At 45.8% G+C, this 20143-nt stretch overlaps 3 protein-coding genes across 3 annotated transcripts; all 3 read left to right on the top strand.

The window, feature by feature from the left end:
* The first annotated feature begins 1103 nt into the window (after positions 1–1103).
* On the top strand, positions 1104–3238 carry LOC132265268 (odorant receptor 67d-like). The gene is made up of 4 exons (XM_059765848.1): positions 1104–1340; positions 1904–2527; positions 2585–2674; positions 3029–3238. Exons 1-4 carry the CDS (start codon positions 1104–1106, stop codon positions 3236–3238), a joined length of 1161 nt encoding a protein of 386 aa, XP_059621831.1.
* Positions 3239–3789: 551 nt separating this feature from the next.
* Positions 3790–5140, top strand: LOC132265267 (uncharacterized). The gene is made up of 4 exons (XM_059765847.1): positions 3790–4146; positions 4221–4607; positions 4663–4914; positions 4985–5140. The coding sequence occupies exons 1-4, from the start codon at positions 3790–3792 to the stop codon at positions 5138–5140; spliced, it is 1152 nt and encodes a 383-aa protein (XP_059621830.1).
* Positions 5141–6713: 1573 nt separating this feature from the next.
* On the top strand, positions 6714–18413 carry LOC132265266 (uncharacterized). The gene is made up of 3 exons (XM_059765846.1): positions 6714–6812; positions 15763–16677; positions 16916–18413. The coding sequence occupies exons 1-3, from the start codon at positions 6714–6716 to the stop codon at positions 18140–18142; spliced, it is 2241 nt and encodes a 746-aa protein (XP_059621829.1). The 3' UTR covers positions 18143–18413.
* Positions 18414–20143: the final 1730 nt, after the last annotated feature.

The raw sequence follows: 20143 nt of genomic DNA, 5'->3' as shown, positions 1-20143 counted from the left end.
ACTCGACAGAGTGTACAATCTCATGTTTCTAATGTCGTTTGGAAGTTTCGCTCTCAGTGGCTCCGTTGGCCTCTATGCAGCCCGAATTGTAAGTTTGTGCAATCTATTATTGAGATCTCCTGAGTGTGCTGCGCCACCCCCGAAAACTTCCCCATTTGATGATGTGAATTTCACCCCCCAGAGTGATTGGTACGCCGTGTATTGGATTGTATTCAGCACGATTTTTCAATTATTCCTCTTCTGCTCCCTCGGCTCTGTCATCGAGAATAAGGTCAATGGTCCTCCAGCAGTCATACCTTTTCATCTCATCTCTAATCGAATTTCCTTTTTTCCCGCTGCGGCTTTGCAGAATATCGACATCTCTGAGGAATTGTACCAGGTCAATTGGCAGTCGATGAGCGTGAAGAACCGCCGAATGATGCTCTTCATGATTCAGCGGGCCAGAACTGTCGATACCATCTCTGTGGGTCACTTGGCACCACTCAATCTCGAGACGGGCATGTCAACCTACAAGATTCTCTACTCCTACTTCCTCCTTCTCAAAGACGCCGTGGCGGCTTAGCACCAAAGGGGGAGATATTGCGTTCATGAATGATTTTATTCATATTTTCTCTTTTTTTGAGGGTGATTTTCCCTAATAAATTTCATGTGTATGAAATAAAGTACATAGTTTGATCGAGGCTAGAATGTTTTGTATATATTCCGCAATGTGAATAATAGAGATTGCCAATTGTGTGGAGAATTCCCCAAACAATCCCTCCACAGAACGCATTTCAAGATACCCCACTCATCGTTGTAAATTGTGAGCTCCCAGAGAAACATAGAAATTCAAATAAGTGGAGACATTGCTGGAGAGCGTCTCACCCCCAATCGAGTTAATTAATTACTGAGCTGTTGAAAACTATTTGTTGTGGGAGATTTGCCCATGCTCTGTTTGTCCGCTGTGACCCGAAGTTGGAGGACAAAAACATGTGAATAATTTGTCTTGAGAAATCATTTGACTTCATCACTTCGCCCCGAGGGAAGGTTGAAGGGTCAATTTTTAATGGACGCCGTCTGTCCATAAGAGCTCGTCCGGGGCTGTCCGGCGCCCCAGTCCAGTGATGGAGGTGTTCAGGAGCGTGCTCACCGTGGCCGACAGTCGCAGATCCCTGGTGGCGCTATGCCGGATCATCGACCTGGATCCGCTCATCACAGACAGGAAGCGCACCATCCTCTTCTGGGCGTGCTTTATCTACCCGTTCTTCTTCCACGCCTTCAGCCTCTACACCCTCTACTACTACCGCAACGACATGTTGCCCTTCCTCCAGTGCGTCTCCATGTGGGGAGCAGCTGGTCAGGTTTGGAGGCCATTTTTCCCATTTGGCACGTGATTAGCATCCAAGGAGCGCCGCTCAGCATGTTTTATGGGTGGAAATTAATATTTTACACTGATTTTCCGCACGTGATTCTTTCCCCATGTAAAGAAATCCATGCTGAAGGATTGGAGGAAAATGCTCTGAAGATTCATAGAATCTTGCAGCTCTTCCGTCATTAGACGAAATGGATTGATTTTGGTGTCTTTATAATTCTATCTCTTCATCTTATTTTAGTTCTATATAAAAATCTTTATCGCGAATTAGTGAATTACACAATTCTATGTGAAACAAGCAATCCTTTCCTGCAGGGCAAAATCCTTGCATTATTCGTAATGTTCGTAACTGATTCATTCCTGTAAGAGCCCATTGATTTAGTGATTGACAATGAGTCTATTGAGCTCTGGAAAGCTCTCCTCTCGAACAAATGAATTGGATACGAATCCACTGATGGTTTTCCGTGCACTTCATTCTTCCGCAATTGTGCAGCAAGCAATCTCCGCCACCATTCAAGTCGCATTTGTACTGATGGAAATCCCCTCAAACAGTGCAGCTTCAAAACCATCAATGCCTACATTCACCGGAAGCGCATCAGGGAGATGTTCGACCAGGTCACGTGCAAACAGTCGGCCAGCGAGCAGGATGAGCGCGTGAATGCGCACTACCTCAAGTGGGCACGGCGCCTCAGTGTCATTCTGAAAATGCTAACGTCCACGCTCCTGTCCAACTTCGTGTTCTTCAACCTGTACCTGCTGCGCGGCATCGTGGTGAATGACCGGAAGTTCATCTTCGTGCTCAACATCCCGGGCCTGAATGCCGATCCCAATGCCGGTTTTCCGGACTACGAGCTGCAATTGACCTTCCAGCTCGTGGCGCTGTGGATTGGGGTGTGGGAGGTGGTGGCTCTGGATGGGCTCTTTGCCTACTTTGCTTTGAATGGCGCCTCGCAGGCGGACTCCCTCATTGTCACCATCAACAGGATGTCCCAGGCCGTGGAGGAGGAGCGCGCTGCCGGCGACGAGACGAGCAGGGAGATAAAGCGCATCATCCAGCAGCACGGACAGTACTTGGACTACATCAATCGCCTGGACGAGATGTTCAACGGCATGTTCCTCATGCAATTCGGCAGCTTCGCCTTCAGTGGCTCTGTTGCTCTCTACGTGGCCCGAATTGTAAAGCAATCCAATTTTGCTGGTGATTTGAATCTCAGGCGATTCCCTTGATTTCAGAGCGACTGGTTTGCAATTTACGGCATTATTGCCACATCATACTTCCAGCTCTTCTTCTACAACTCTCTCGGCTCGGTCATTGAGACAAAGGTGAGCGGAGGAACACAAGGGAGAGATATTATATCAAGCGTTCAAATATTTATTACATTCTTTTTATTTATTGTAAATTGTTAAGATCGTGACTATGTCTGCTCAAGACACGTGTCGTCGCGAAATATCAGTCTTTTACGAAACTACACGGCCGCTGAGGCTCTTTTCCGCTGTATTTTGAAAGTTTTTGAGTTATTTTGCTTTTGCAAGAACGTAAAGGCATTGCAAAAAGCCAAGAAAGTGTCTGAAATGTTAAGAATTCACTAAGAAATGCTGTACAGCTTGTAGTCGCATTATCTCCCCATTGGAATAACTCTCCTCTGCAAGTTCACTTTATCTCGCTTCTCTTGACAGAACCATGAGATTGCTGAGGAGTTCTACAACTGCAAATGGTTCATGATGAGCATCAAGGACAGGAAGATGATTATGCTGATGCTGCAGCGCGCGAGAACAGTGCCAACCTTGTCTGTGGGCCACTTGGCGCCTCTGAATCTCGAGACCGGCATGTCCATCTACAAGACGCTCTACTCGTATTTCCTCCTCCTCAAGGACGCCTTCAATTGATGACGCTGCAACATTATATGTAGTGCAATTTCTCAATTATTCGCCTCGATGATTGCTTGATGTTTCGACGCGAAACAGCACGGAAGTTAATCAACCCTGCGATTGACCATGCTAAAGGGGTGAATAACTGTGACATAGCTCAATAAAAACTGTGTCTCTTGTCAAGTTTTAAGGCTATTTTGATGGAATTTTAGCACTGTTTTTATCTGTGTTGTTTGTATTGTGATTAATTCAATTTCAAATCAATCAGATTCAAATTAGTCAGTTTGCCACTCAAAATTCACTACGAGAAACACTCATTAGCCCCTTGGTCAAGTCGGTCAAGTCTAATTTTATCAAACGGTTGAATTGTGATGGAGTGGTGATGGCATTAAATTTTCAGTAGCATTCCCGCCTAATTCATTTAGCCATATACAATGCAGATTATGTGGTCGGCATTTGTGCTTAGAATACAATTCCAATCAATTTAATTTGTATCGATTGGCCGAATTACCTGGAACAACACCACAAATTCTGCCGGCAGTCCAATTAATACTGCGGGGCGGCGAAGAATGGAGAAGGGCTTCTCGAGTGTTTTGCCAGCAGTGCGAATTATTCACTATTCCTATCGCCTCGTCGGCATGTGTCCGTACAAGCTTCCGCCGGACATCAATTCCGACCGCCTTCCCTTGTCGCCGCTCGGCCTCATCAACACTGTCGCCTTCATTGGGATCTCGTGCACGGCGGCGTACTTGAATGTGCACGTGGACATTTACGAGGATCTCTCATCGTCCAAGATCCTCAACATCATCAGCAGAGGCGTGCTGATGGCAGCTCTGTTCACCACGATTTTCTACACCTTCACCAGCACTCTCATGAGACAATCCAACTGGGCGATGGTGCGACTTCTGCACGGCATTGACAAGAGAGTGAGTTTATCTATTGTGCGGGGATTAAGCTAAGAGGCTCTCAATTGTGCTCAACTTGTCTTTGATGTTGAAAGCTCTCGGCAGTTGGTGTGCAATTCAACTACAAAAGGCAGTTCTTTATGGCCGCCGGCTTCACGCTCGTGTGGATTATCTTTGTGATTCTCCTCATCGGCTACCACTGCTTCTACAGCAGCCTGGGCAGGATGACCATGCTGAAGATGTTCATTCACTTCGTCAGTCACTACTTGGCCGTGTCGGCGTACGCCGTGGTCATGAGCCACTTCTTCTACATGCTCGTTGCCATTTACTCGCGCTTCGCCGCCATCAACATCACCTTCCGGCGACACTTCCTGTTCGGCAGCGCCAAGAAGGCGAGTGATGGCGTCGTGAAGCAGCTGCGAATCGCCCACGATGAGCTGAATGACGTGCTGGACAGAGTCAACTCCTTTCTCTCCATCATTGTAAGTTAGTAGAAGACTGATTAGCAGATTAGAATTTACCTGGAATATTTCGCAGGCAATGACAGGCATCACGCTGTCCATCTTCCTGTGGGTCCTGTCCTGCAGCTCGATGTACAAGAAAAACGTCGACAGCAGCGACAGTCTGCTGATTTCGCCCATCGGCTATGTCTTCTGGAGTTCTTACTTTGCCTTCTTCGTGGTCACAATCATCATCATTGCCAGCAGGGTCACGAGCGAGGGTCGCCGCACGGCTGTTCTCATCCACAAGGGGATGAATTTGCATCCGCAACATCCGGATTTGCACGAGGTGAGCGCTCTCTTGACCCGGAAAACATCAATTTTAATCCCTTTCTCTCTGGCTTTCGCCCTCGCTGAAGCTCAAGATCTTCTCGCTGCAGCTCCAGTGTCGAGAACCTGTTGCCAGCTGTGGCCTCTTCTCCTACGACTACACCCTCCTGTACTCCGTGCTCGGCAGCATTTCCATCTACACCACGATTTTCATCCAGTTCGACACCTTCAACTTCAAGGCGTAAAGCGCAGCAGAACTTTAAGCCGCCTGCAAATACAAATTTGTATTACAATAGACAAATTAGAGATTATATTAGAGAATCTAATAGCTATTTCACTACTTTCTAATACTTCCGCAGAACTGTACACCATGTCTGACCACTATTTGCCCCATGGAGCGGGTAAATAACGTGAGGCAGATGTGTGAAATGATGTCCAAATAAAAGTGTCGCACAAAAAACCATTCATATCATCGTGCAAATGCGCTGAAAGGCAAAAGTGGGGGTGGAAATTCAGTCCAATTACGCGGCCTGATCAATTATCACCATGTCCAGATGATAAATCGAATCATCACGGGTAATTGTGAGTTTTTTCGGCACTTTTTTTGCCTCCAGAATGTCAATCATCGCCGGCCAAACAATTGTGCAGCTTTTGCTAATGAATAACTCTGCATTCCTGAACACAAATGATTTCATTTGCAATCACCCTGTTTGGCAAACAACGCCCAGAGCTTCCAGGGAGAGGGAGCAGAATATGCTCGTATGCTTTGGGGGATGGAGGATGTCGTAACTGCGTAAATGACAACGTATATGTAATTAACACCCCGCGGATTTATATCATATCGCGGCCCCTCCTGTATTGCCGGCTTACTTATTAATCACACATGCAAATAGAGGTGCTTATGTCTGCAACCATCAACATTTTGACGATATTTGAGCAAACAACGCCCCGGAATTGTTGCTGCGGATGTGGGAAAATTTAATTAACTCCTAATAGGGAATATTTCAGCGCCAACTCGCGATTTTCTGGCACGAGCTTTTTGCAACACAAAGTTCCGCACCGGGAAGTTACCGGGTGTGTTTGCTGAAGAGAAGTATGTGAAATTGATGGGTAAATAGGATGGGGGATTTGCCAAAATATTCACACTAATAAATTCAAACACAAATTAGTGACGGCGAATTTATCACGCATTTTGAGGTGCAGAATTGTTTTGGCGCATCTTTGGCCTTATTTATCGCCAACATTTTCCCAGCATCACGAGCGGAATTAGCGTAACACCCCAGACTAAAAGCTATCGAATATATCACTTGCGCAATTCTGCAGTGAATTTTCTGTCTGTCCAATGTTTTGGCGAATTTCTCAACACTCGATAAGCATCCTAAATGAGTCGCGCGCAGTTCTTTCACCGCCAGCGAAAGGAGTGTGCGCTTGTCGAACTCTTAATTAACATGACAAAAGAGCGTGATTTGAGGCTATAAGTGGCTCATGTGAGGGACTCGAGAGTGGCTGGCAAAATGGTCCGAAACAATTCAACAAATGTATCTCAAGAAGCGCCACCGTGAATGGCAAACGCGAGGGAAATTGAAAGTGAATTGGCTCTGTGGCGAAGAAGTCACTTTCTAATATAATTGCACATTTAATGGCAAAGAAGCATGGAAAAATGGCCGAAAAATGGGTGTTGAACCCACTCGAAAATATGGCCAAAAAACGCGTCAAGTGTGGCACTCTAATGAAGCGCAACGGAGGCTTTTGTTGATCTGGATCGCGAGCGCGCGACTTCTTGACCATCACTTTGGGCTGTTGCGCGATGATCGCAAGATGATTTCAGCATGTCATATGATATACGATTGTTGGGCCATTGTTGCAAAACAACCAATTCACGATCCACCAAGTGTTGTGCACCATTTCAATGTGACGGTAATGGCTCAGAAATGACGTGTAAAGCACTTCTGTCGTGTACTTCCATCGCGATTCTGCACCATAAATCCACCAGCATTTCGAAATGCGCCGCCAAGGAAGAAACAGAGTGTCATCCGAGGTGTGAGCAGAAGTCGCGCATTCCACATTTTCATTCATTCTCTTAGGGGAAATTATTAAATTTCGAGCGGCTCTTAATTTGGGGTTAAATTGAATCTAATTTTCCTCATTTTATGGGAATATCTTTTCTGATAATCTCCCAATTATGCTCTCTTATAGCCAATTATGTAATTACAGATGCTTTTGGGAAATTCATAAAAAAAAATTGGCTTTATTTCCTCTACAGTCATGGTAAATGGATTTACTTTCAAACGACAAAGAGAATGTCTTCAATTGTGGCCGCCTTGGCTGACAGCTCTCGTGATCAGCAGCTCTTGCAATGTTTGATGGCACTGTTGGTGCTCTGAAAGGGAACGTCGATGGGAAACGCGAGAGTTTGAGAAGCGAAGACAATTGCGTATGTGACTTATAATTGCCATGAATTATTTCCCATTACATCCGCCCACTTTTTCATCCGAATCACCAGCATTTATACCACTTTGCACGGCATTGCATAAAGAGCTCACGTGCCAGGCGCATAATCAGAGACAAATTTCGTGTTTGTCGCTTATACAAGCAAAACATCTCCAGATCTGTTGTGCTTGTGCCGAGAATACCAAATGGCTCGAGATCTTGGCGGTGATGAGAATTGACAGTCGTCGGACGGCATCTTCCGGACGACGATGCGAAGTGTGGGTGAAAATAGAAAGGGTCGAATTTTACTTTCGTCCGAAAATGCCATTTGCAAACACTGCTGTCGGTTTTTTCCCCAGCGGAGCATGTATAACATAATAAATAAATCATTGCAGACAGTTGGTAGATTATAAATTACCTCCGCCAGGTCTCTTTTTCGCTGAAACATTTGTAGCGTCACTAACGACCGCCTGCATTTCATTTAATTAAATATTGCAATCGCGAATCGGCAGGAACATCGCGAAAGCACCCCCAAAAGCTCCGCTGGGCGGAAAAGCTCCAGCCGTGTGGCAATAATATTTTATTTTATTGTCACACGACAGTTGGTTTTTTTGTGCGTACTTGCGCTGAACACTCTTCAGCACACGATGGCTTCATTGGCTTGTTTATGTACTTTCTCCACACGCCACAATCAGCAGAATAAAATGTTTGCGGTCGTTTATCTCACACACAGCAGCATCGCAACTGATACATTCCAATTTTGACCAAGTTCCGGCAATAATGTGGGCGGATTTGTGGCATTTTCATTCATTATTTCCCCAGAGAGGCATTTGCTGGCAATATGAGTCAGTCTGGAGAGGAGATTCTCTGGCGGAGAAACAATGCTGAGCTGCCCATAAAAACTGCATATCATCAGCCCATAAGATTTGATGCAACAGCCGCAGAACAATGAGTTCCTGAATCATTTCATCACCTGCAATTTGTCACACACCTCTCCTTGCTCTGAATCTCCCCGGGAATATTTGCAATCCCACTTTGCAAATGCCTCTTTGCGAAACCCGAAGAGACTGGCGATGGAGATGGAGAGGAAAATCGTGGCGCGGATCAGAGCAAAGTGTGAATAAACTGCTAAGTAAAATCGTAAAGACAGAATGTGCAATTAAAGATTTTAGTGGCATAAATTAAAAAGCAAAAAATCACGTGGATTTTATTGTGGGAATTTTCTTCGGATGGCCAATTAAAGCGGTGTGTGAGTGTCAAATACCGGGAAAATTTAGCATTTCCAGCGCATGATGAAGAGTTTGTTGTACAATCACCTCTCAAAGAGGAGCATTGTAATAAAATATAAGATGCAAATGCAATTGAATTATTGAGACTTTTTCCGTCTCTCGTCGATCACAATGATTCATTAAGAGCTTTTTGCAGTTTAATCACGATTCTCGGAAGAGGCAATTTTCCACTCATTAGTTGAATGATTGGGAGAGTGGAAAAAAGGACATTATCAAGCTTAAACGACTCTTGAGAACCTGATAAAATGTCTCCTGAGGTCACGAAGTTTTGATGTGTTTTGCGCAAGTTGTGTGTGATCAAATCGATGCTTGGCATCCGCAAAATTTGAAATTTGAAATCCGATCGGATCACGCGTCATTTTTGCCCTGACCCAAAACGACAAGATCTGCAGCGCGATCGGGAGCAGTTTGACAACGCATAGATTGGCCCACGGGCGGATCGTGAGCATAAATCACACGTGATCGGCGATCGCGCGGCGTGGGTGATGGCCCGAGCGACAGGTTGGCTCGTGAGTGGCCAAGGTGATCCATGACGTTGAGTCATTGATGATGGCGGAATTGGCCCCACTTTCCAGCATTTCTCCTGGCGGAGCTCCGCTTTGGGGCCCCCCAGAGACGCCTCCGTCTCGCTCTGCGCCGCGGCCGCGCGGCCACGCGAGCGAGAGAGACATGGCCATGTGGAAGGGATCCCGCGTAAATCTCCGATCAAGTATAATAGCGTGGCATGCGACCATCTGAGTGGCATTTCTTCGTCCAAAGTGGAACGAGAAAAGGTGTATTCTCCAGCGCGAGCGTGTCCCCCCGTGTTTTCTGAACTTCCGTACGCGCTGTGTGAAATGTTTGAATGAACAAGCGGACAAGAAGTGTGTGTGTCTTTTTTTCGCAACATCGCCCGTATAATTGCAAATTGTGCGGAATAATTTGATTATCGCGCTGAGGAGCACAAAAACGCCCCATTTTGGATTATTACACCTGAAGAGCCACTCGCGCAGTCTCTGGATTACTTGAGCAGCGACTTCAGCAAAAAATGGTACAATTCTATCCACATTGTCATTAGTCTTTTCGGAAGTTTACCCCTAATTAATTACCGCACAGTTCTGCAAGATGTGATTCCCATCTCATTTCGATCTCTTGAAAAGTATAACTTCAAGTGAGCTTCTTATCACAATATAAATCCCGAATTCAGTGACTGAAAAAAGAGTGCAATGAAACTGCTTGTGGTGATGAACAAGATCTGCATTTTCCATTTCATTGAAGTGAACGTAATTTCAATTTAATTCCAACGCAAGAGGAGGAGTAATAATGAAAGTAATTGTGTGGTGCATCTTTTATTTCCGTGCCACTCCATGGGAATTTTTTTCATCTCCACACGCGTCAGTTGTTCAAGAGAGAGAGAGAGAGACACGAAGAATAAGAAGCATAAAAAGATGGATTGGGGAGTGAAAAAGAAGCCATCGGGAGCATAAAAAGAGACACAGTGTCTTCAAAATTCCGCTTCCACGTCTGACAAATCATAAAAAAGAGCGCTTTTACAATTCCAATGGACTCTTTTTTATCATAACACCTTCTGTCTTCTTGTCGTAAAAGTCTCTCACCTCAATTGACGAGGTTGTTTTTCCGTTCAGAAAATCAATTAAGAGATTTTTTGACAGTGCAAAAAAGCCACCAGAGGAAGAAAGTTGTTGCTTAAATTGTTGATTAGGCCGATTGCGGCGTTTAAGTGCAATGTGGAGATGAAATCACGGTTTTGCCCGAAATATCTATACAGTCGTGTTGGAAATAATAGCACATTGTTCTTCACTTCATGAAAAACAACACCGCAATTTAAGAACATCCAAGAGAAAGCAATGAACAGAAAATTCAGTTCAATTTCATGTCCAAGAGTTCAACAATTTAATCGTAGGTTTTTTGGGAAAATCTTCTGAACTTGTAACATTTATTTCACCCAAGATTATTACTTCAAACGCCACTGTGCTGTGATAAGACGAATGAGGAATTTGAATGCCACTTTCTCGATGTTTCTCAGTTGATTTTTAAGGGCCCATCCCAGAGTGCATGATTTAGTGCTGCCTCATAATTCATAAATTCAGTAATGCACACATACTTTTGGCCTAACCTTGCCCATCTTCTTCTCTCTCCACTCACACGACTAATAAGCGGAACTTATGCCAACAAAAGAGTGACACTAATGAATTGATCTTGAACTTATTTCGTCCGATTAGAGCTTTCCACACGCCACAAAATCATATCTTTTGAATCACAAATCAGCCTTTCTTTGGGAGATTCTTTCATCGTAATTGATTCTGTTTTTTTCATCATCTCTTCTTCATCTCAACCTTTCGGGACAATCAAGGTGGGGATCAAAGAAGTGTCTGAGCATTGTTGGAAGTCTTGTTTGGGGCGAGATTTGAGAAATTGTATGTGTGTGCTTTCTTTCTGACCATTTCTATTGTAAAAGTCACTTCTTTCATGTTTTATGAATGAAGTGATGTTTCTTTTTGCCTATTCTCATGGCAATTTGCTATGCTGGAAGGCAGCAAAATTGATCAATTCTGCACGATTAAAATTCATACAAAATAGCTCGTGGAGAGTTAATTCGCGTGATTGGATTAGATACATAAATGGCTAGGAATTGTCTCTCAGCATATTGAAATATGATAAATCTTCCCGTCTTATTAGTCACTATCGCGTGTTTTCTCTCTCACGGTTATTGCTAAAACAAATAATTCAATGAGATTCACATAAATTTCCACCACTTCTCGCCGCTCTTGTGGATTTCTGTCTTCCTAATTAAATGGGATTTAATCAATTTATCGCCGCCACGGCATTTTCGGAGGGAATTCATTGCAAAGGCAATCAATCTCGAAATTTATTCAGTGGCATTTGCATGAAAAATTACCTCTAAGACACACTTTCTCACTGTTTAAATTTAAATCATAATTTTGGTGGTTTTTTCCCCCTTCATATCCCATTAAAATTATGTGGTTTGTTTGTCTCAAAATTCCGCACCAGAATTTCACAACTTCTGGCGGGAAAATTCTCATGGCGCGCATGGCGCATTTTCCCAGAATCACCCAACAAAACGAGCGGTGATGCAAAATGAATCACCTCGTTGGCAATATCGCGGAACGGCAGCAGTCTTATCTCCGTGCTAATATCGTGTGATCCGTACTTTATAGCGAGAGTCTCTAAATAATAAACTCTGCCACGTTCAGCATAAATTATTCATATCGCATCTCAACAGTGCAGTCAATGCAGAACCGCGAAGAAGACACATTCTGAGCGGGAATCAATGCTATTTTTGCATAATGAATTCTACAGTTGATTTTGTGTAACTCACTGGAGTAAATAATGTGGGTTTCCCATGTTCCAGTCCGGAGTCAATATTGATTGCCAGGTCTTCACTTTCACCTCCGGGTGCTTTGAAAAGCTTGCCTGTCTTTCTCTGCCCAAAAAGATGATGTCACAAATCTGTGGTTGATTTAAGAAGCTCCATTGCAGCTTTCCACCCATCCACTCTGACCCCATCAAAGTGTAATTGGTTGGTGTGATGTTAATTGTAACGCAGCTTTGATGGGTGAAAGACACGCATGAAATTTCACCCAATTTTCCATGCCAATGTTCAATTTCCCGAAATAATTGCCCCTCGTTTGTACATATTTGCTGCCTGTCAATGACAAAATAATCTGTGACCCAAACCATGGAAATAAATAGTATATTTTGGGTGGTGGGAAATCATTTGCTGGGCGCGAAATAGTTGTAATTTATCGACGTGTGTGTTGTGATAAAGTCATTAGGCGCATAAATTATGATAATATCTTTTGCATAATCTCCGCTCGCACCATTCAAGCCATTGTATAAAATATGTTTTACAAGTCATCGACTTTATTGCAGAATAATCACTGATCTTTTTCTTGCCATGCCTCACTTAGCCGAGGCGTCTTGTCGCCATTGAACTAGACCCTGACTGTGGGCGTCATCTTGGGTGGGGAAAGTCACCAAGCGACAGAAAGAGAGAAGAGAATTCTTCATGGCGCGCGGATCACTATCTTGTCATTATTTACAATTAAAGCCAAATTAATGACACACTCACTTACTTTGTGCTCCTCCAGGCCAAAATTAACAATGAAAGTCTCCACTTTCGATGCTTCTTTCCACTGTACGCCTCATTGAGTAAAAGCTCCGATGGAGCAACAATCATCATTGCGCTGTTTTCTTGGCCATATCGCGCCAAATCGCCGCTTGATTGAGACTTCTTCTTCTGCGCCATAAGATGTGTTGGAGGAATTAAAAAGCATTCGCGCGCAGTGGCAAAAAAAATCCCGCGCGCAAGAGAGAGAGAGCTCAAGAGATGCCCTAAAACTCCTATCTTAAGGTGTCTGACGATGGCCCACTTCGTGGCGAAAAGTGCTCAGCAAACGAGATTCTCACCATGGCTCGAAATCACGACCTGATGTACGCCAGACAATTTAGAGCCCTCTTCCGATTGTGGCCAAGGTGTTCCTCAGAGTTTATGCCGGAACCGCATAGGCTCTAAAGCACACACCGGCCAAAATCTGTCGCTCTCAATTTCAATTTTCATTTAAATGCCTCCGATACAGGCTCTAGAGAAGCCCATTCGAGCGTCCGGTTCGGCGGCAATGGTCAATAAACTGCACCAAATTGCTTTCTCAGCCTCTTCATTTCAACTTAACACTGCGCTCAGCGCCCGAATTCACCATCGATCTCATTTCACAGCCTCGCCAGCGTGCTTCTAACGAGAATTTATCGGCGACACTTCCTCGCACGGTCGCTCGCAACTGAGCCATTGGCCTTAAATCAGAGCCGCGAGCATTCTAGAAAGTCACTTCCCGTCATCGCACCTTTAAAATAGTGCCTGTGTTGATAATGAGGCGTTGAAAGGGGCGATAAAATAAGAAGGAAATTCCCCAAAAACCGGGTTAATTATTTTAAAAAAAAGCATACAAATGCACCTAAAATTCATCGCGATGCAGATTGAATGCGTCAATTAGTAAATATGATAAGTGAGCAAACTTTTCCTTTAACATACACTTTCATTATGACTGAAAGAAGGGAAGTAAAAACAAACACGGCAGAACACAAGAAATACCGTTTAATTTGTGATTTAAAGTTTGCGAACTTGCGGTTTTTAACTTTCTATTTCTCTTAAGAAATTTTTGAATGCAATTTTATGCTCTCAAAAATTACCTCTGATATTATTAATGGGTGAATGGTAAGTGATGCCAGGCTATTAACCTTTCCCTCTCATGATGAATTCACACGCGCTCGCGATGTTCTGGCGAGGAAGTCGTTTTTGGGTGATTTCTTGTTGAATTCTTGTGGTAAAATTGAGGCAGAAATAAGCATTACTTCATTGCTCCAATTTAAACGTACGCACAAAACAATGGAAATTCCTACAGCTTCGCCTTCACGTGCCATCTCAACATACGTGATGTCCATGGTTTTTGGTGGACTTCTTGCTGTGAGAAATTTCCACATGAATAAATTTTGTCCATTTTACACGGCTCTCAATTTACATGAAAACACCTCTTGAGGTGCGCCTCTTGTTTCTTCTCTCCCTTCGGCGTTCTTCTCAATGACCTGACCAAGGGGAAAATGATTTGGTCAGATTCTGTACATCTTTTCTTGACCCTTTCCCATTTTGCAATTCGGACACTTGCGCGGCTTCCAGAACCGTTTTTAGATTATTTGTAGTCATTCTCAAATTTAGTGTCACTGTGTCGACTGTATTGAACTTAAAGAATTATGCTTTGAGATATGCGTAGAAAATTCTCTGAAACTTGCTCTGTAACCATAATATCTCCCCCTTAGACACGGCGTCTCTTTCTGAGCCCTCGAGAGATAAATCTGTGGAAATTTGTCAGAGCGCCGAAAGAGAACTTGTTTCACGCACAGAGAAAAGTTCCCATGAATCCTTCGCCCAGTAAATTCCTCTAATTACCATATTCAAGATGATCTCTCGGATTCTTGGTGAAGATGTCATCTGCAGCATTTTGTGTGGTCTCTGGCGGACGGTGAAAGTTTCTCCCGGCAACTGATGCTGACGCTGGCGCACAAGAGAGAGACATTCTATTGGCGGCTGAACTCAAGATTGCGAGGCCGCGATCATCAAATCCACATTCAATAACTTAATGTATGATAATGGACCTGGTGTTAATTTCGAGGTCATAAATTGCCTGAATTTTCTCTCATTCACTCTCGCGGACGTGCTTGAATTTTGCATCAATGGCAAATGCGCCGCCATTTGATCCACTTTTCCGCCCCAAACCCTCGCGCGATATCGCGGAATTGTATTTCGCGCTATGCATTTCATTGATGGTAAATTGTAATTGAGTCGAAAACAACAACTGTACTTCCTATACATGATGTATAATATTGCTTTTTGCCACCTTTTTCACACACTTTAGCCCAAACGCGCCCAGTAAATCATACCAAACATATGATTGAGTATCCAATTGCATGATGCAGCACACACGGTAATTACGCATCATTTTCCATCAGACAAGAAATCTCTCACTTTTCGCCCGCCACTTTCACTCTGCCAATGCTCAAATATTTAACCTCAAAAAAACTCCCATGGCAGAGGTGCAAAAAAGCGACACACACAGGTGGAAAAACACACTGTGGAAACAATGGAAATTCCTCAGCATCTCCGCAGGCTCTTAGCAATGCAAACACACACTCTAATTGGTCTGTCTCCTCTGCGAGAGGCCTTTTGTCCAATTTCCCGGAGATTGAAGAGTGTGATTTGCGAGACCGCAAAAAGAGAAGACACACGCGCTCTTATGCAAAATGCCTTCGAAATGTGTTGCAGATTTTTGTATGCCGGAGCGTCTCTTGGGTGTGGTCATAAATGCATGCACCTCATCAATTTCTCTCGCGCCTTTTCTCCGCCAAGCACATCGGCACAATTAGCAAGTGTGTATGCAATTTACCTGCTAATCGCCATGCAAATGAGGTGGACAGATCAATCGCACGAGCGCCAAGGAGCCAATGTTATCTCAGCCTATCGATCTTTAGGCTTTAAATGAGCGAAAATCCCCGAATCAAATATAATTACGTTGGAAATTTAATTATTTCCAACGAAACTATCTTACAGCATTTGAACTATTGCCAATTTCTTGCAGATCGGTCTCTCAGTGATCCTGTGGTGTACCTTGCTCGGCGGCCTTGTCGAGGGAGTGGTAAATGACAAGGCTCAACGACGGGACGCCCCGCTTCTGGACTCCTACGCTCCGACGCCCTCTGGTGGAGAATCCCTCGGCCTCCCAGTTCCCGTTTACGGCGTCCCAGACGCTCCCGCTATTAAGTATCCCGCGCCCCCGCCCGACATTCCCCCACCGCCGCCATCCCAGCAGTACGGCGTCCCAATCCTCAAGTACGGCCCGCCCAAGGTGCAGGTGGAGTACGGTCCGCCGATTCCCGCCTTCAAGCCCGTCCACCATCACAAGCCCCACTTCCACACGGCTCCGCAACAGGAGTTCTCCTTCTTCGACCAGCTAAAATCCTCGTTGGGCTTCTCATCCGCCAAGCCCGTGTACGGTCCGCCGCCGCACAAGCCCCACTTCCCCAAATCCTCCTACGGACCGCCATCCTTCAGCCACGGCAGCTCCCACGGTGGATCTCACGGTGGCTCTCACGGTGGCTCTCACGGCAACTCCTACCAGTTCCTCACGCCTCCGGCGCTAGGATTCGGCCCGAAACCCTCTAATTCCTATGGTCCACCATCCCTGGCCAGACCCTCCTTCGGCGGCCACCACCACGGCAGCAGCTCCTTGCCGCCGACTCCCCCGGAAATCCGCTGCGACGGGTGGAAGCCCATCCCCGGTCCCGCCATCCAGCCCGAAACCTCCTATGGTCCCCCAGCCAGCGGGATCCCGCACTCCGCCCCAGCGGAGCCTCATCACGACAATCACGTGCACGAAGAGATCGGCGGCCTTGAGCTGCCGCACGCTGAGCCCTCGGTTCAATTCCACGGCGACTTGAACGGATTTGGACTCGGCGGAGCTGACGTCAACGTGATCAAGAGCAATTCATTTGAGGTAAGCAGACGCCAAGAGGGAGATATTACAGTCAGAATTGATGTGCAACTGAGCAAAGGTTAAAATTTGCCAATTTTTTTTTCTTGACCTTTTCTTGTGGCCTGTTTTAATGAGATGCAAGAAGCTTAGAAAGTGTCTGAAGTGTTGAGAATTCACCCAGTTTGTAGAAAGACAATCTCCCCCTTGGTTGACATCCAACAATCTTAGTTCCCAGGTTCTAGGAAGACTTTTCTTACAGCTTTCCAACAACCACATCGGAGATAGCTACGGACCACCGCCGCCAGTGTCTATCTCGACATCTTACGGACCTCCGGGGCATCACGGAGCACCTCTGGCAATCAATCACGGCTCGTTCGGACACGGATCTCACGGGGGCCACCAGATCTCAACCTCTTACGGGCCCCCTTCGTTCTCCTTCCCCAAGCCCGTGTACAAGGTGCCACCGGTGGGTCTGATGCCGCCCAGTGGCGTTTACGGCGTCCCGCCGGGCGGCACTTACGCCGGTCTGGCCATCCAGCACGGCACTGTGAGTGGGAATCTCAAGCCTTGGCCTGTGCCCGGATCTGCGCCCAAGCGACCCATTCCATTCCGCGCCCCGGTTCCGCAGGGTCTGCTCGAGTCCATTGGACACAATGTGCAGCACTTGGACGCGTTCGGCGTGAAGCAGCACCACGGCGGCGGAGTCTACTTGCCGCCGCCGAGTGAGATTCCTCCACCGCCGCACGGCTTGCACGCGCTGCCTTTGGAGAACTCCCAGAGACCTTTCCTGAGCCAGCACAACATTGGATACTCACACGAGGGTCGCGGTGGCGGTCACGATTGCGGCCACGGACCGCAGGTGTTGCAAGACAGCTACGGACCACCGCCATCGGGAACAGTTCAGCCTACAGCTGAGGAAGCTCACGGACTCGGCTTCGATGTGCACGCCGGAGGAGTGGGCGACGTTCCGGTGGGACATCAACCTCATGCCGTCTATGGCGTGCCAGATTTTGGATCAGGCTTCCACACAGGAGGCGCGGATTCACTGGCGTACGACACAGAAGTCAGGACAGCCTCAATTCCGGCCACACAGTCCAGCGCTGAAGCTGCAGAGGAGGAGAAGACCAAGGCTGAGGTGTCAGGATTGACGGGATTGGACGTGATCTCAGCACAGAAGTCGCAAAGCATAACCATCCCGGTGCAGGGCAGCTTGGGAACGTACCAACTGCAGTTCCAGTCCGCCGATCCACTGTCCGGCGGCGATGGCAACACAATCGACGGCGCTCCGCATCAGCAATTGCTGTCCCAGGGATTGCTGCAGTCCATCCTGTCGGCCATCGAGCAGCCCCATGAGCAAAATCAGCAAGTCACCGAGGACGTGCACAGTGATCACGACGATGTTGCGGTGTTCGTGAAGAGTCCAGAGGGTCAGGAGGCTCTGGCTGAGCCCACGCAATCCACGCACACGCATCCGGAATCGCGATAACTGCGCGCACGCGGCGCATCACCTTCCTAAAGAGACTCTTAGTGTGTGTTAAGTAAATTATTAAGGGGGTATAGAGAGACCACAGAAGAACCGTTCCACACTCTAGTGCTGCCATATTACGTCCTCAGACACCGCATCGTGGGAGGGAAGACAGGGGTTGACCGCGGTTCTGGCAATTTATGGGGTTGCGACACTGCTTCGCTCGCGGGATAATTTCTGGCTGGGAATCACTCTGAAATGACTGCTTTTCATTTTTTTGTGTAGTTAATGGTGAAGAAAAAAGGAAACACATAAAATGTGCCTGATGGTATCATGCACAGTTACAATTAATTTCAATAAAGTATATTTATTTTTTGTAATGTGTAAAAATTATGTTTATTCCGTCACCGGCCGTAAAGAGTTGCGCGGGATCTGTTTCAAAATGGACACGTGCAATTGTTAAACGGGTGGGAAATGAGCGTTTAACGAGCGAGTGTGTCTCTTAAGCGGCGTGTTGTATGAAATACAATCTCCTCAATTTAATATGACAGCGATAAAAAGACTGTGAATGGGAAAGATTGCAGATTGTTGGGCTCTCTTCTGGCCTCCAAACACGCATTTTTCGCGCCCAGACAGTTTCCCAGCGAGACACCAGAGCATTGAAATTCATCGCGAGAGCTTCTGTGCGTGAGAAGAGGGACCATCAGGCGGTAAATTAAGCCGCCAACTCGTCAAGATGGATATCAAAATGCTTTTCGGACGACACTCCCACGGAGGTGTGTTTATACATAATCACATTGTACCTGAGATTTCCCCTAATAATGCCCTCGAATGACCCCGAAACCATGCTTAACATCTCTGTGCGCTGGCCAAGAGATGCACAGCATCTTTCTCTCTTGTCCGCTGACACGCTGACCTGAAAACCTGATAATGACATCAGCCGAAAGAAAGTTGTCCGAAATTCTTTCCTCTCGTGCATTTTTATTTGCCTCCACCTTTTTGCCTCAGCATCGCAATTCTGGGCTTGGAAAGTCACTCTGGCGCGCTTTTATGTTGTCCACACGTGAGAAGATGCTGAGGTGTGTTGCTCATCTTTTCATGTGATGAATACAACCCGTTTCCTTTTCCTCTTGTTCGCTGGCTGCTGCTCGCAGAGCCAATATTGGACATGGCGAAGAAGGTTAAGGTGAGCAGCGCGACTTCTGCAGAAGATCTGCGCGCGCACTGAGAGGAAAAACTGGCGAAAGCGCACAACGAGTGCTTTAGTTGGGCAGAGTTGAGGTATCTAGTTTAATGAAATTGTAAATTGATCGTAAATTGAATTCTCTCTCTGATTTCCTTATACATAAAACTCCCAGTTGCAACCCTCCCAGGCATTTCCCCCGCTTAAGAAAGTCATGCGTCTTAAATGTGCTGAGGAAACTTCTCCGAAGAACACTGCCAAAATGCAATCTAACAGTCTCTAAATTTCTAAAAGTGAAATGATATTTTATACAAAAATTAATTCACTTCGCTTCAGGTTAGAGAATCTGCATAACGTGTGAGAAATGTTTTGTCCTCCATCCGCAATCCGGATAAAAAGCCGCGATAATGAGATGCTGTAATTGAGCCATTTTCCTCACCAACATGGCAAAGTGATTACAAGGCAATTCTTATAAATCATATGTTCGTCAATGCTTGAGATAAATCCTGGAAAGAGGCAAAAACGAAATCACACCATTAATTATTATTTCATGGGAGCAGCGGCGAGTGTGTAATTGGCTATGGGCTAATAATCCGGAGCGAATATGAGGTGCAAAGCCAGTATTAAAATGCTATTTGCACGACAATTAGCCATGTAGTGCCACAATTTTGTGAAAATGGTGTTTTAATGCGAGCTCATATTTGCCTTTTTCCCTTAGAAGAGTGTATAATCAGACTGTGTATTGAATGCACTGTCTGCAGATCACTCGGAAATGTGTATGACTTGGACAATCACGACTCTCAAGGGGCAGATATTGTGGCCAGAAGTGGTGTACAACT

The sequence above is a fragment of the Phlebotomus argentipes genome, unplaced genomic scaffold, assembly GCF_947086385.1.
Source record: "Phlebotomus argentipes unplaced genomic scaffold, Phlebotomus argentipes genome assembly contig_2, whole genome shotgun sequence".
NCBI classification, from domain to species: domain Eukaryota; kingdom Metazoa; phylum Arthropoda; class Insecta; order Diptera; family Psychodidae; genus Phlebotomus; species Phlebotomus argentipes.
The sequence above is the reverse complement of the archived record's forward strand: the minus strand, read 5'-3'. Positions and strand labels throughout refer to the sequence as shown.

Bases quoted from the DNA above. Each gene is read 5' to 3' on its own strand.
- LOC132265268 (XM_059765848.1), top strand. From the start codon at position 1,104: ATGGAGGTGTTCAGGAGCGTGCTCACCGTGGCCGACAGTCGCAGATCC. The intron at 1,341-1,903 runs GTTTGGAGGCCA...CCCCTCAAACAG, and splicing joins TGTGGGGAGCAGCTGGTCAG to TGCAGCTTCAAAACCATCAA. The intron at 2,675-3,028 runs GTGAGCGGAGGA...TTCTCTTGACAG, and splicing joins GCTCGGTCATTGAGACAAAG to AACCATGAGATTGCTGAGGA.
- LOC132265267 (XM_059765847.1), top strand. From the start codon at position 3,790: ATGGAGAAGGGCTTCTCGAGTGTTTTGCCAGCAGTGCGAATTATTCAC. The intron at 4,608-4,662 runs GTAAGTTAGTAG...AATATTTCGCAG, and splicing joins ACTCCTTTCTCTCCATCATT to GCAATGACAGGCATCACGCT. The intron at 4,915-4,984 runs GTGAGCGCTCTC...CCCTCGCTGAAG, and splicing joins AACATCCGGATTTGCACGAG to CTCAAGATCTTCTCGCTGCA.
- LOC132265266 (XM_059765846.1), top strand. From the start codon at position 6,714: ATGATTTCAGCATGTCATATGATATACGATTGTTGGGCCATTGTTGCA. The intron at 6,813-15,762 runs GTAATGGCTCAG...AATTTCTTGCAG, and splicing joins TGCACCATTTCAATGTGACG to ATCGGTCTCTCAGTGATCCT. The intron at 16,678-16,915 runs GTAAGCAGACGC...CTTTTCTTACAG, and splicing joins TCAAGAGCAATTCATTTGAG to CTTTCCAACAACCACATCGG.